At 39.1% G+C, this 12,358-nt stretch overlaps 1 protein-coding gene across 1 annotated transcript in view; it reads left to right on the top strand.

Moving 5' to 3' along the window:
- Slco1b3 (solute carrier organic anion transporter family member 1B3) overlaps window positions 1–12,358 on the top strand; it is a 58,553-nt gene that overhangs the window by 25,556 nt on the left and 20,639 nt on the right. Inside the window, exons 5-8 of the mRNA XM_052721307.1 lie at window positions 1,114–1,260; window positions 1,864–1,962; window positions 6,262–6,504; window positions 10,913–11,077. Of these exons, the coding sequence (XP_052577267.1) occupies window positions 1,114–1,260; window positions 1,864–1,962; window positions 6,262–6,504; window positions 10,913–11,077 (654 nt within the window). The remainder of the gene's footprint in view (window positions 1–1,113; window positions 1,261–1,863; window positions 1,963–6,261; window positions 6,505–10,912; window positions 11,078–12,358) is intronic.

Here is a 12,358-nt window from a genome sequence, read left to right on the forward strand (position 1 = left end):
GGTAAACCTGAGCCTTATAATATGACCCTGTCTCAACAAACAACTCAAGCAAGCAAGAAAGCATAACTATGTAAAGAAGGGAGAGATGCTTCATGAAAAACACAACTACTCCAGTTGAAGATTTTTTAGAGTATTCTCATAAGACAATATAGATGTAACACTCTACCTGTTATATCAGATATGGAAAGATTAAAAGTAAAAGAATTGAGAAGTTAAATCTTTTTCATTTTTTGTATTGTTAAGAATGTGTAAATTAATCAGTTTCTGGAAGTCATTTTTTAACATCTATTAAACAAAAGAATACTTACCTAATTCTCTGTAATTCTATTGTTACTGATGAGCTTTAAGGAAATAATCAGTGAGATGCTTAAGACTTATTTATAATTATAGGCAAGAAATCTCTTTGTGACAGAGAAAAATCTGAAGTATTTTATAATTACAAATATAAAATTGGGGACTGAAAAGATGGCTCAGCAGTTAAGAGCACTGGTTCAATTCTCAGGAGCTACATGGCATCTCACAACCAGGTATAACCAGAGTTCCAGGAGATCCAACACCCTCTTCTGGTCTCTGAGAATACTGCATGCCTGTGGTGTGCATACACCCATGCAGGCAAAATATATGTTTGTTATATATTATATAACAAGAATGAAGGATATATTTAGATATGGTTGTTCCTCACAACATTATTAAAATCCTGACACAAGATACAACAAAGGGCAAATAAACAGGAAAGTTGTCCAAGCACAGTGCTAGCTATAAAAGTGATATATACAAACTAGATACTTAATTCTGTATTGTATATAAGAAATACATATATTTTATGTATGCCCAAAATATGGAAGACAAATAACAAACATTAAAATGGTTTTCTTTGTGTAGAGAGATTTCAGATCATGTTGCTTTCTGCATGGTTTTTGTTTTTCCTTTGTGTCTTTTTTTATTTTCAAACTTTGCAGATTGAACAGGAATCACTTAAAATTAAAAACAGAAAGCAAGAGCAAGTAAGTGGAACATCCCAGGAATAATTAAAGATCTGAATTTGTAGAGTTCTGGGTGTTGGTACTGCAGTCAATGTTTAAAATAAAACAGTTTTTTTTTTTGTCTACCCAGGTTGTGAAAAGGGATCCAAGTCACACATGTGGATTTATGTGTTGATGGGGAACATGCTTCGTGGGATAGGAGAAACACCAATAGTGCCCCTGGGAATTTCCTATATTGATGACTTTGCAAAAGAAGGGCACTCCTCTATGTACTTAGGTAATGTACAGAACATATGAAGCTCAGTTCTTAATTTCTCTGAGTCTCACCTGGAAATGATAGCATTACTAAGTCATTTCTTCTTTAGCTCTTTTCTTTTCCTCTAAAGGAGCAGCCAGTGCTCTTCACCATCTTGCTATCTTTTCAGCTCCCTAAGTAAATTCATATTCCTAGAAAGCATTTGGAGAAAAGCATTGTGTAACATTATACATTAAAACCTACTGTATAAAAAACAAACGCTTACAGGTTCAAAGTGGACAAAATCCCAGTATGGAGACAGGAGGTGGGAATAAAGTTCCATCACTAGTTAAAGGTCTATTAGTAGTTGGTGGCTACTGGAAGAGGGAGAGTGAGTTTTCTTTAGGAATGTGGTCTGTGGTAGGATGACCATGCTCTGGAGAAGGCCACACCCAATAACATACAGTGGCACAAGCTATAGTTGAGATTTACAAAAGGAGAAGGCACAAATTTGAGTGGGTAAGGGAGCAGGAATGGGTCTGGGGTGAGTAGAAGAAGCAGTGAATATGATCAAATATTTTTGGATGAGAAAAAATTACTCTTATGTACTTGGACTCTGATTGAATGCTTTTGAAATGTTTGCAGGTATTCTGAATACAGTAGCAATGATTGGTCCAATCATTGGCTTTATCATGTCATCTGTGTTTGCTCGGATGTATGTAGACATTGGATTCGTAGACCTGAGTAAGTAGAATCAGTAAGGCAGCCAGGAGAGTGTCTTTCAAATACAGGCCACCATGTCTCCAAGTTACTGGTTTAACTCTTTTAATAGTCTCTTGATTTTATGTTTTATAAATTATAAATGGAGAGGATGTATTCATATTTAAAACAAAATTTATTCCTTTCCTATGCAAAGCTACTGCAAGTCAGCATAAACTAGGACATTTGGAACAATCTCATTTTAGACAACTAGATCCAAAATAAGCTGGTTACACAGTCAAATAAGGTGCATTTTCACTTTGTGCTGGATTGGATTTAAAAACACAGGAATTACAGACTGAAGCTTCAGGAAGTTGCTGTGAGACTGTGGGGCTTGGGGATGGCTGGAGGGGATTGAGCATCTCCACCATGTGTCTTGGCTTGATGCTTTCCCTGATCCTGACAAAGGGTTTGGCATATAGTCTCCTTCAATTGGAGGATGAAGGAACTCACAGTAGGTGATCCCTATGGCATTTTCTCCCCTCAAAGCAAGCTTTCCTTCATAATTCAGAGAAACTGGCCAAAGTGTGGAAACTATCAACTTCAAACCCTCCTTCCAATATACATCACATCTATCTTCATCACATCTCTCATCTTTTTTCCACAAAAGTCAGTAAAAATCATATCCACCTTCAGCTCATATTTGTAGACCCACCCTAGGGATTCAATTTCATCATCCTGCATCTTCAAGATCTTGTTCCATCACTCTTTCACCACGTCCCTCCCTGGCTGTCTTCAGCCCTCTACCTCCACTTTGTTCTTATCATAAAGCATTCTCCAGTCTATGCAGTCTTCTCACATATATGATGTTTTGATGTTCTCAAGCAACTTTTTAGCTGGTTTTCTGTTTACCATTCTCTCTATAGTCAAGTATTTTGAAAAATAAAAATCTGATTTTGGAAGATTTCTCACTTCTCTTCCCCCATCCACTTCTCAGCTGTAATCTGATTTCTCTGGCTCACAAGACAGAATCAGCGAACATTTTTTTTTAAACAATATGCTCACTTTTTCTATTTTTAGATGTTTAAATAAACATCTAAAATTCAACCTGGCAAATACTTTGCTTTCAACCCTTTCTTAAATCTTACATTGTTTCTCATAGTCTATCTCTTTATGAATATCTTAAACTTAATTATGTTATTGACTGAATCATCACATAATCTTCCTTCCTATTGACCTGACTCCAGTGTTGGCCATTCTCATTCATCAAACGTCCAGAATAATCCTTCTAAACAAATCTGATCCATAACTGTGAACCTATAGTGATTTCAGACCAGACTTCACTACAACAGCCAGGCTCTCCAGAACTGGACACATAGCTCTTTGTGATCATTTTTATCTGTATAATTTGACTCTCTTTCTTCTTCCCCACTCTTCTCTCATTGATACTCTTTGCAGTAACCATGACTACTGTTCGTGAGACTCTCAAAAGACTTTTTTTTTCATTTTTCTTTATTAAGAAATTTTCTACTCACTCTACATACCACCCACAGATCCCACCTACTCCCTCCTCCCATCCACCATCCCTCTCTCCCAAGCCACCCCACATCCCCACATCTCCCAAATCAAGGTCTCCCATGGGGAGTCAGCAGAGCCTGGCACACTGAGCCTAGGCAGGTCCAAGCCTCTTCCCACTGCACCCAGGCTGTGCAAGGCATCACACCACAGGCACCGGATTCGGTTCAAAAGACTCTTTAATCTCACTCTCCAGTGGAGAGTTCTGTTCCACTTTCCATAAGCGTAGTCCTGAGAGTCTCATTCAGGCTATGGTTCCACTTCAGAGATGCCTCTCTTCACTAGCTCCCTGCTGGCTCAGAGCCCACCAAATGTGTAATAATCTCTTTAGACACCACAGGAGGGAATCTGTCTAAATAGAGAAGTGCTTGCTGTATAAACAAATCTTATTTCCTATTTCATCAGCACTCTAAGGACTTCAAAGTATTTATTTCCGGAGAAGAGTTGACATCATAGTAGGCCAAGAGAAGGTCCAAGCTCTCACTTGTCTTCAACACAAACCCTTAATGAAACCACTTCTTCTCATTCACTTCCAAGTTAATCCTTGTTTTCAAAACTCATACAGAGCTGGGCAAGAGTTTTTTGGTGATAGTTGGAAAATTTTTGGCTATAGTTAGAAATAATTATCTGCGTTGTATTAGAATTCTTGGGAATTTGATGGCTACAAATGAATGTTCAGATTGTTCTGCATCTCCTTTTATTCAGTAATGAGTGAAATACATTTTATGTTTTTTGCTTCTGTGGTTAACTCTTGATACACTAAAAGTGAGACTGTTTTCATAATCTTGTTTCCTGACAGTCCTTTGGTAGTATAGAAAGCTGATTTTTGATATAACTTTGTATCCAAAAACTTCACATTGAAAATTAGACCACATCTAGCATGATCCTGAGTAATGTTGCTTCTTGGTGTCAGTGCCAGTGTGGTGCTGGCCATGTTGAGTGAGTCTGGGAGTGTTTCCTCATGAGTACTTAGAGAGGTTTTGAGAAGGACTGGAGTTAAGTCTTTTTCAGAGCTAGAGTACTCCAGTGAAGCCATGGGTCCCTGGGCTTTTCTCTATGTCCTATAGCATTGCTCCAGTGTTCTCACTAGCCACAGGCATGTTCAGGATTTCCACCAACTCATGATCCAGTTTTTGCAAGTTGTATGTCTTTAGGAATTTCCTCATCTTTTAATGATCATCAATTGTGGTGGTTTGAAAATAAATGCCCCCCATATGCCCATAAGTAGTGGCACTGTTAGGAGTTGTGGCCTTGTTGGAGCAGGTCTGGCTTTGTTGGAGGAAGTGCATCAGTAGGCCTTGAGGTCTCAGAAGCTCAAAACCAGGCCTAGTGTCTCACAGTCATTTTTCCTGCTGCCTGCTGATCAGGATGTAGAGCTCTCTGCTCCTTCTCCAGCACCATGTCTGCCTGAGTGCTGCCATGCTTCACACCATGATGATAATGGACTAAATCTCTGAAACTGTAAGCCAGCACCAATTAAATGTTTTCCTTTATAAGAGTTGCAGTGGTCATGGTGTCTCTTTACAGCAATAAAACTCTGAGACATCATCTGACTGACATTCATTATTTATAGGAGTGCCAGCTATAGACAGTGCTAGCATTAACCTGTCATCCCTCTTGACACTGCAAAAAAAAAAAAAAAAAAAAAAAAAAAAACCAATTGAAATAACCTGGGCAAAGAATGTCTTATGTTTCTAGTCCATCTTTTTGGGGGTACTTTTAAATGCAGATTTTTCACTGTTTTTCATTCTCATCACTTTCTCTGCTATTGGTAGGGCTGGCTGTATATAATAAAACTAGAAATAGAAGAATGGAGCTTTCCCATTTCTTGGAAACAATGTTAAACTTCTCTCTGGTGCTATCCAGACCTCAGTAGATTGTACCAACCACTGTTTTCAGATGATGATGAATACTCATGCCCTGCCCTTGTTTTCAAGTTATCTTTGAGATTAAATACTTAGTGTTCACAATTCTCCTGTTACAACTGAGTCTGTATGGTGGTAAGCTATAATACTTTGACTGGTTCCTGGCAACAAAAATTCTAAGATGGTTCTGAGAGGACCAGGTGGCCAAACCAGGGCTATGACAGGCCCCCAGTAGCCCTGACACAGACCAGGCTTTAGTTTCAGTTCACTAGAGCAGGCTGGAGCTGAGCAAGCAATTCTCAGGAAAACCACAACTTAGGGGCAACCAATCAGCAGATGCTCCCCAGCCTTCTGCTGGCTCAGCAGGCATCTCAATGGCCCTTTTGCTGGCTCAGTATATGCCCCCTCCCCTGCCTTCTACTATCTAAAGATAGCTTTTCCTACCCTCCTGTCAACAAGCCCCTAACCATTAGACCCCACCCACCCACCAACAGACCCCTAGCCATTACAACCTCCCACCAATAAGCTCCCAGACTAATCTTTCCTCCACCAATCAGCAACAGATTAATTCCTCCTCCCTGGAATTCCGCTAACTCCACTTAAAAGGAGCTTGTGACCTCCCTTCAGGTCACTATTTGCCACCCCAACCTGTTGGAAACAATAAATGCTCTTGCTAAATTGCATATGTGACTCTTGGTCTTTCTTGGGCGCTTCTCTCAGACCCTAACAGTTCTAAGTTGAAAAAAATACTAAAAAAAAAAAAAAAAAAAAAAAAAAGAAGAAGAAGATTGCATTTTAGGATTGATAAAATATAGTTTGGTTTCTTCATCTGTGGATGCTAGCAGTCATTATCAATATTTTCTTTTGGAATGATTTCTGACTGGCCTGTTCTAATTCATTCCAGGAAGTATCCGAATAACTCCTAAGGATGCTCGTTGGGTTGGTGCCTGGTGGCTCAGTTTCATGGTGTCTGGACTATTATCCATTATTTCTTCTATACCCTTCTTTTTTCTACCCCAAATTCCAAAGACAATACAGAAGGAAAGGAAAAATTCAGCATCTCCGAATGTATTCAGAACAGATGAAGAAAAGAATAACATGACTAATTTGACCAACCAGGAGAAAAAAGCTCCTGTCAACATGACAGGTAAGGATTTCACAATTAGTCAATGTGAAGATGTTAATCCCACTGAAAGTGAAGAATACTTGAGAACAATATGACCAAATCATCTATCTAGCTTTCTTCGGCACTAAACTTTGCTTAACTCCTTCTAAATTTCCTATTAAAATTAATATTTTCTGTCTTAGTTACTTTTCTATTGCTGCGAATAGACACCATGACCAAGGCAACTTATAAAAGAAAGAATTTAATTTGGGGACTCATGGTTCCAGAGGACAGAGTCCATGACCATCATAGCAGGGAACATGGCAGTGAGCAGTCAGGCATGATTCTAGGACAGTAGCTAAGAACTTATATCTTGATCCACAAGCATGAGGCAGAGAGAGAGAGAGAGAGAGAGAGAGAGAGAGAGAGAGAGAGAGAGAGAGAGAGAGAGAGCTGTGAATGGCATGGGCCTTGGACACCTCAAAGTCCACCCCTGGTGATACACTTCCTTTCAACAAGGCCATGCCCTCAGTCCTTCCCAAACAGTTCCACCAACTGTAAATCAAGTTTTCAGACATGAATCTATAGAGGTCATTCTTATTCAAATCATCATGTTCCTAATTATGAACAAAATGAATAGATTTTATTTGTGGCTTTCAGCATGAAGAAAAGAAGGTTAGGGATATGGCTCAGTTCACAGAAGCTTTTGCTATGTAAGCATAAGGACCTGAGCTAGAATCCCCAACATCCATATATAGAGCCAGGTGTAGCTGGGTGGGCCTATAAGCCCATGATAGTGGGGACATGGTAGAATCAAGAGGATTACTTGGGCTCCTGAGTCATTATCCTATATCCAGCTTCAGTGAGAGACCTTGCCTCAAAGGAATATGGTGGGAAGTGATAGAGCAAGATGCTCACTCATTGTTCTTCTCTGGCCTCTGTGAGCACAGAGCAGACAATAGTCATGCCTATCTGTGTGCAAGTGTGTGTGCATGTGTACATGTGTGTGTATGCACATGTACTGTCATATACCACACACACACACCAAATAAATAAAACAATCACATAAACAATCATGTTCATTGTTTTTTGTTGCTGCTGTTTGTTTGTTTGTTTTGTTTTCTGAGACAGGTTTCTCTGTGTAACAGCCCTGGCTGTCCTAGAACTCTCTCTGTAGATCAGAGTGGGCTTCAACTCTCAGAGATCCACCTGCCTCTGCTTCCTAAGTACTGGGATTAAAGGTATGCACAAGAAGGTATATAATTCTTTCAAATGTTTTTAAACAAGAAGGTATGTATTCTTTCAAATATTTTGTCTATCTGTCTATCTATCTATCTATCTATCTATCTATCTATCTATCTACTTATCTATCTGCCTATTTTGGTGTTAGGGATCAAATTCCAGGGCTTTGCACATACTAGCTAAGTATTCTACCACTGAACTGTATATACAATATCTTTATTTCAAAATTTAGTATAAAGCATCAGTGAGAGTTCAAAGAGTTAAAATATTTAATTAATTCATTAATTCCACAAGTGATGCCAACCCTTTATGGCAAGACATTTGGCTTCTTTCTCCAGGAATCTATGATTCAGTCTAGAAAGTTACTTGAAGCCGGGCGGTGGTGGCGCACGCCTTTAATCCCAGCACTCGGGAGGCAGAGGCAGGCGGATCTCTGTGAGTTCGAGGCCAGCCTGGTCTACAGCGCGAGATCCAGGAAAGGCGCAAAGCTACGCAGAGAAACCCTGTCTCGAAAAACCAAAAAAAAAAAAAAAAAAGAAAGTTACTTGGCACTGAGAATTATACAGACAACTATAACAATCAGCTTTAAATAATGTGCTCAGGTTAAACTCACCTATTTTTATATAGATGCCTGGATTAAAGAGAAGATATCTCAGAGAAGTTTCTCTCTAGGTATTTAGAGTAAGATTATTATTTTTCCAGGTAATTGTACTGAAAAATTTGCCTGCCAGAGTATTCAAAAGTGAACTGAAAACATCAGAGTAGTCAAAGTAGTTGGCATCCATAATTTACCTAGGATTCTTTCCTATTTGATGGTTCTTTTCCTTTCACATATAATTTCTGAGGGTTAATGGAGTGAAACAGAGAAGACATAGTCAGAATGGTGATTCAGAGACATGTAGATAAAAGTATCCTAGACAATAAAACTTTGACAACAGTTTTCAGATTGGAGGAAAGAGAGGGGAAAGACACAGGGAGGACAGAAGAGAGGAGAGCAAATGAGAACAAAGTATAATGAAAACATATTGATGGAAATTCTGTAATGAAAGCCATTTCTCTGAATTCTAATCTGAAATTTTAATTTAAAATTGGAGGAATCAGAAGGAATTGGTAAAATAGCAAAAACAAAAAACCAAAACCAAAAACAAATTAAAGCCAGTTATAGTGGTTCTGGTGATCATGAGTTCAATGTTAGCCTGAACTTTGAGACCAAGGTGAGACCTATCTCAATCCCCCCCAAAAAAACCCTAAATCAGTGGAATACTTACTTTGTGATGGCTTATGTTGATTGCTAATTTACCAGGACCCAGAATCACCCAGAAGGCAAGCCCCTGTGCATGTCTGTGAGGGATTGTTGAGATTAGGTTAACAGAGACAGGAAGATCCCATTCCAACTGTGGATAGCACCATTCAATGGGCTGGGGTTTTAAACTGAACAAAAAGGAGAAAGCAAGCTGAGTACTCATCCCTCTGCTTCCTGACTTTGGATGCAGTATGGTGAGCTACCTTAACTCTTGTCATCATGACTTCCCCATGGTGATGTTGTATACCCTTAAACGGAGAGCCACAATACACCCTTTCTACCTTTTTTTTTTTTTTTTTTTTGGTTTTTCGAGACAGGGTTTCTCTGTGTAGCTTTGCGCCTTTCCTGGAACTCGCTTTGGAGACCAGGCTGGCCTCGAACTCACAGAGATCCGCCTGGCTCTGCCTCCCGAGTGCTGGGATTAAAGGCGTGCGCCACCACCGCCCGGCACCCTTTCTATCTTGAGTTGCTTTTAACAGGGTATTTTGTCACAACAACAATACAAGTAACTGTGACAAAACCATAACCACTTGGCAACCTTTTCAAGTTGACTTTGGAATCAAGAACAAGTTCTCAGATCTGTCCCAAGACCTTCCTCCTCCTAGTTCTTTCACTTCTACATTTGATTGATTTCTTCTCTCCATCAGTCCAACCCAAGAACAATTCTCTGCTTGAGCCAATTCTGCACATTGGCTTATAATAGAGGATCATTCAATTTTCACCAAGATTAGTAGCTTTATACTGACCATGACATGAGAATTAACACCATTTTTAAACTATGAAAATTGGGAAATACTAGAGAACAGAGTTTTATTGATTTTTCAAAAGTAGTTAGAAACCAGAGACCATGGTATTGTTTTGTTTTTATTCCTGGTACTAGAATTTAACTCAGATCTTTGTGCTTGCTAGGCAAGGGTTCTATAGCCCCAAGGTCTTGAAACTTAGCAGAGATGTTAAAAATAGCATGTCATGGGGCTGCTCAGATAGATCAATAACTAAAAGCACTTACTTCTCTTGCAGAGGAACCAAGTTAGGTTCCCAGCACCCTCATTGTGGTTCATAACTGTCTGTAACTCTAGCTCTGGAGGCTCCAATGCCCTTTCATACATAAACACTCATAAATACACATATACAAAAATGTTTTTTTCTTTAAAGTATATCAAGAAAATTTCAACCAGGTGTAGTGGCACATGGCTCAAATCGCAGCACATAGAGGGCATAAGTGAGTTTCTTAGTGTTTCTGTTTTAATGTGGCCTGGGACTAATTACTATCCTCTACTCCTTTTTGTTTTATCCAATGGTCAGTAGCTTAAATGCCACCATATTTTCTGGGGCAGCATCTTATGGAAAAGCTGCATTCCAGGGAACAAAGTGTTGGAATCCTCATCGTAAATTCATGCTTACAATTTTTGAACATCAGTGTTTTTATTCCTGTGGCCACAGATTATTTAAATTTCTGTTTAACAAATTGCTTCATTGACATAAAAATCACATTATTACATTCTGATGAATAGGAACCATCACATACAAGATTCATATTTCAGAATATTTCCTGGTACCCAATTCAAAACCAAATATTTGTTGAATGAACAGGTAAGTGGATTGATAGCTATGAAAGTCTAAGAGTGTGATGTACTGTCAAGTAGCCATTGAACAAAGCAAATCACAAAATAGAAGAGGCAAAAAATTAATTATGATGAAAATAATTAACCAAATACATAATATAAATATGCAAATTATTGAAGAAATAGACTGAAAAATCTGTTTAGAGCAAGATTTAAGAGCACTCTCTAACTTTCTGTTCTGTGTATTTATAATTTTAACTCACACATAAAATAAGTAGATTAGGATGTAAGGAATATTTAAGTTGTATTACAATGTTTATTTCACTCTTGTCATTTCAAGGTTTTCTATGGTCTCTGAAAAGCATCCTTACCAACCATCTGTATATTATATTTGTGGCATTAACATTGCTACAAATCAGCAGCTTTATTGGCTCCTTTACTTATGTCTTCAAGTTTGTAGAGCAACAATTCGGCCAGTCAGCATCCGAGGCCAACTTTGTACTAGGTAAGGCAGACTATTTCCTAGTTTGCTTCATAGATGATGTATAAATTGATGACATGACTGACTGCTCCATGGTATAGTTAAGCAGAAGATTTTTGTAGATATGGGAGAGAATAGCCAAAGACATCTGGAAGAGTCCAGAGCACAGAGAGAAAGAAGTAGATTGAATATGGCCAGCTAACTGGACCTGGTCAGGGCTGTCTATGGAGAGGTGAAGATGCCAGGGGATAAAGAATAGAGAAAACATGGTGAGAGAAACAGGGCACAACATAGAGAGGGGGAGACAGAAAAAGAGGGGGGAATAGGGAGAGAGAGAGAGCAGGAGGAGGAGGAGGAGGAAGGAAGCAGAGGATGGGTGAGAACATATCAAAAATAAGGAGCATGAGTAGCTTGGAGAGCACAGACTACGAGCCAGAGGAAGTTTAGGGTAGGAGATGAGGTGAAAAGGTCAAGGACTAACATGGACTTTGAAATGTATAATAGGTAGTTGTGATACCCAGAGAGCCTCCGGTCAGTATGAGCTTTGGTATGCTAGTAGATATCACATGTAGCCAGCCATATCTCTCTTCTGCCAGTGATAAGAGAAATGACTCCTCTTGGTAGAGGGGAACCAACTTCACAAGTTTCTAAGTTTTATCTAATCACCAGAAACCCTTCTATCATCCAGATTGAGTCCATTTCTGGATATTTAGACTGCCTTTTGGAGTTTGGGGAATTAGAGTTTTCTTTGGACCTGACACATGGTGCACTACTGAAGCTGGCCCCTGCACACCTGCACCCACGTCCACCCCACCCATGCACACACACACACATACATATACATAAATAAATAATGAAATAATTCCAGTCTTGTGGTGGTGCACACCTTTAATCCCAGCACTCGGGAGGCAGAGCCAGGTGGATCTCTGTGAGTTCGAGGCCAGCCTGGGCTACCAAGTGAGTCCCAGGAAAGGCGCAAAGCTACACAGAGAAACCCTGTCTCGAAAAACCAAAAAAAAAAAAAAAAAAAAAAAAAAAAAAAAAAAAAAAAAAGATTTTAGATGCTGAAGGTTAAATACATTGTCATTATTGATTTCTAGGGTGGGGTATCCCTCACAAAATTCACACGTTCAAAGGCGTCAACTGAGTTCTGTTACCAGGAAATGAGGCCCTTCTTTTTGGCAGGAAGACGTTATTTTTTATTTTTCCACATAGGGAATGGTCTTCCATCTTTATTCTGGTCATTCACGTCTACTCAAGAAGCAACAAAAATGAAGGGTTTCTGTAGACACACTGTATTTCATT

Source organism: Peromyscus californicus, unplaced genomic scaffold (assembly GCF_007827085.1).
Source record: "Peromyscus californicus insignis strain IS unplaced genomic scaffold, ASM782708v3 Scaffold_6__1_contigs__length_162567912, whole genome shotgun sequence".
Lineage (NCBI taxonomy): Eukaryota > Metazoa > Chordata > Mammalia > Rodentia > Cricetidae > Peromyscus > Peromyscus californicus.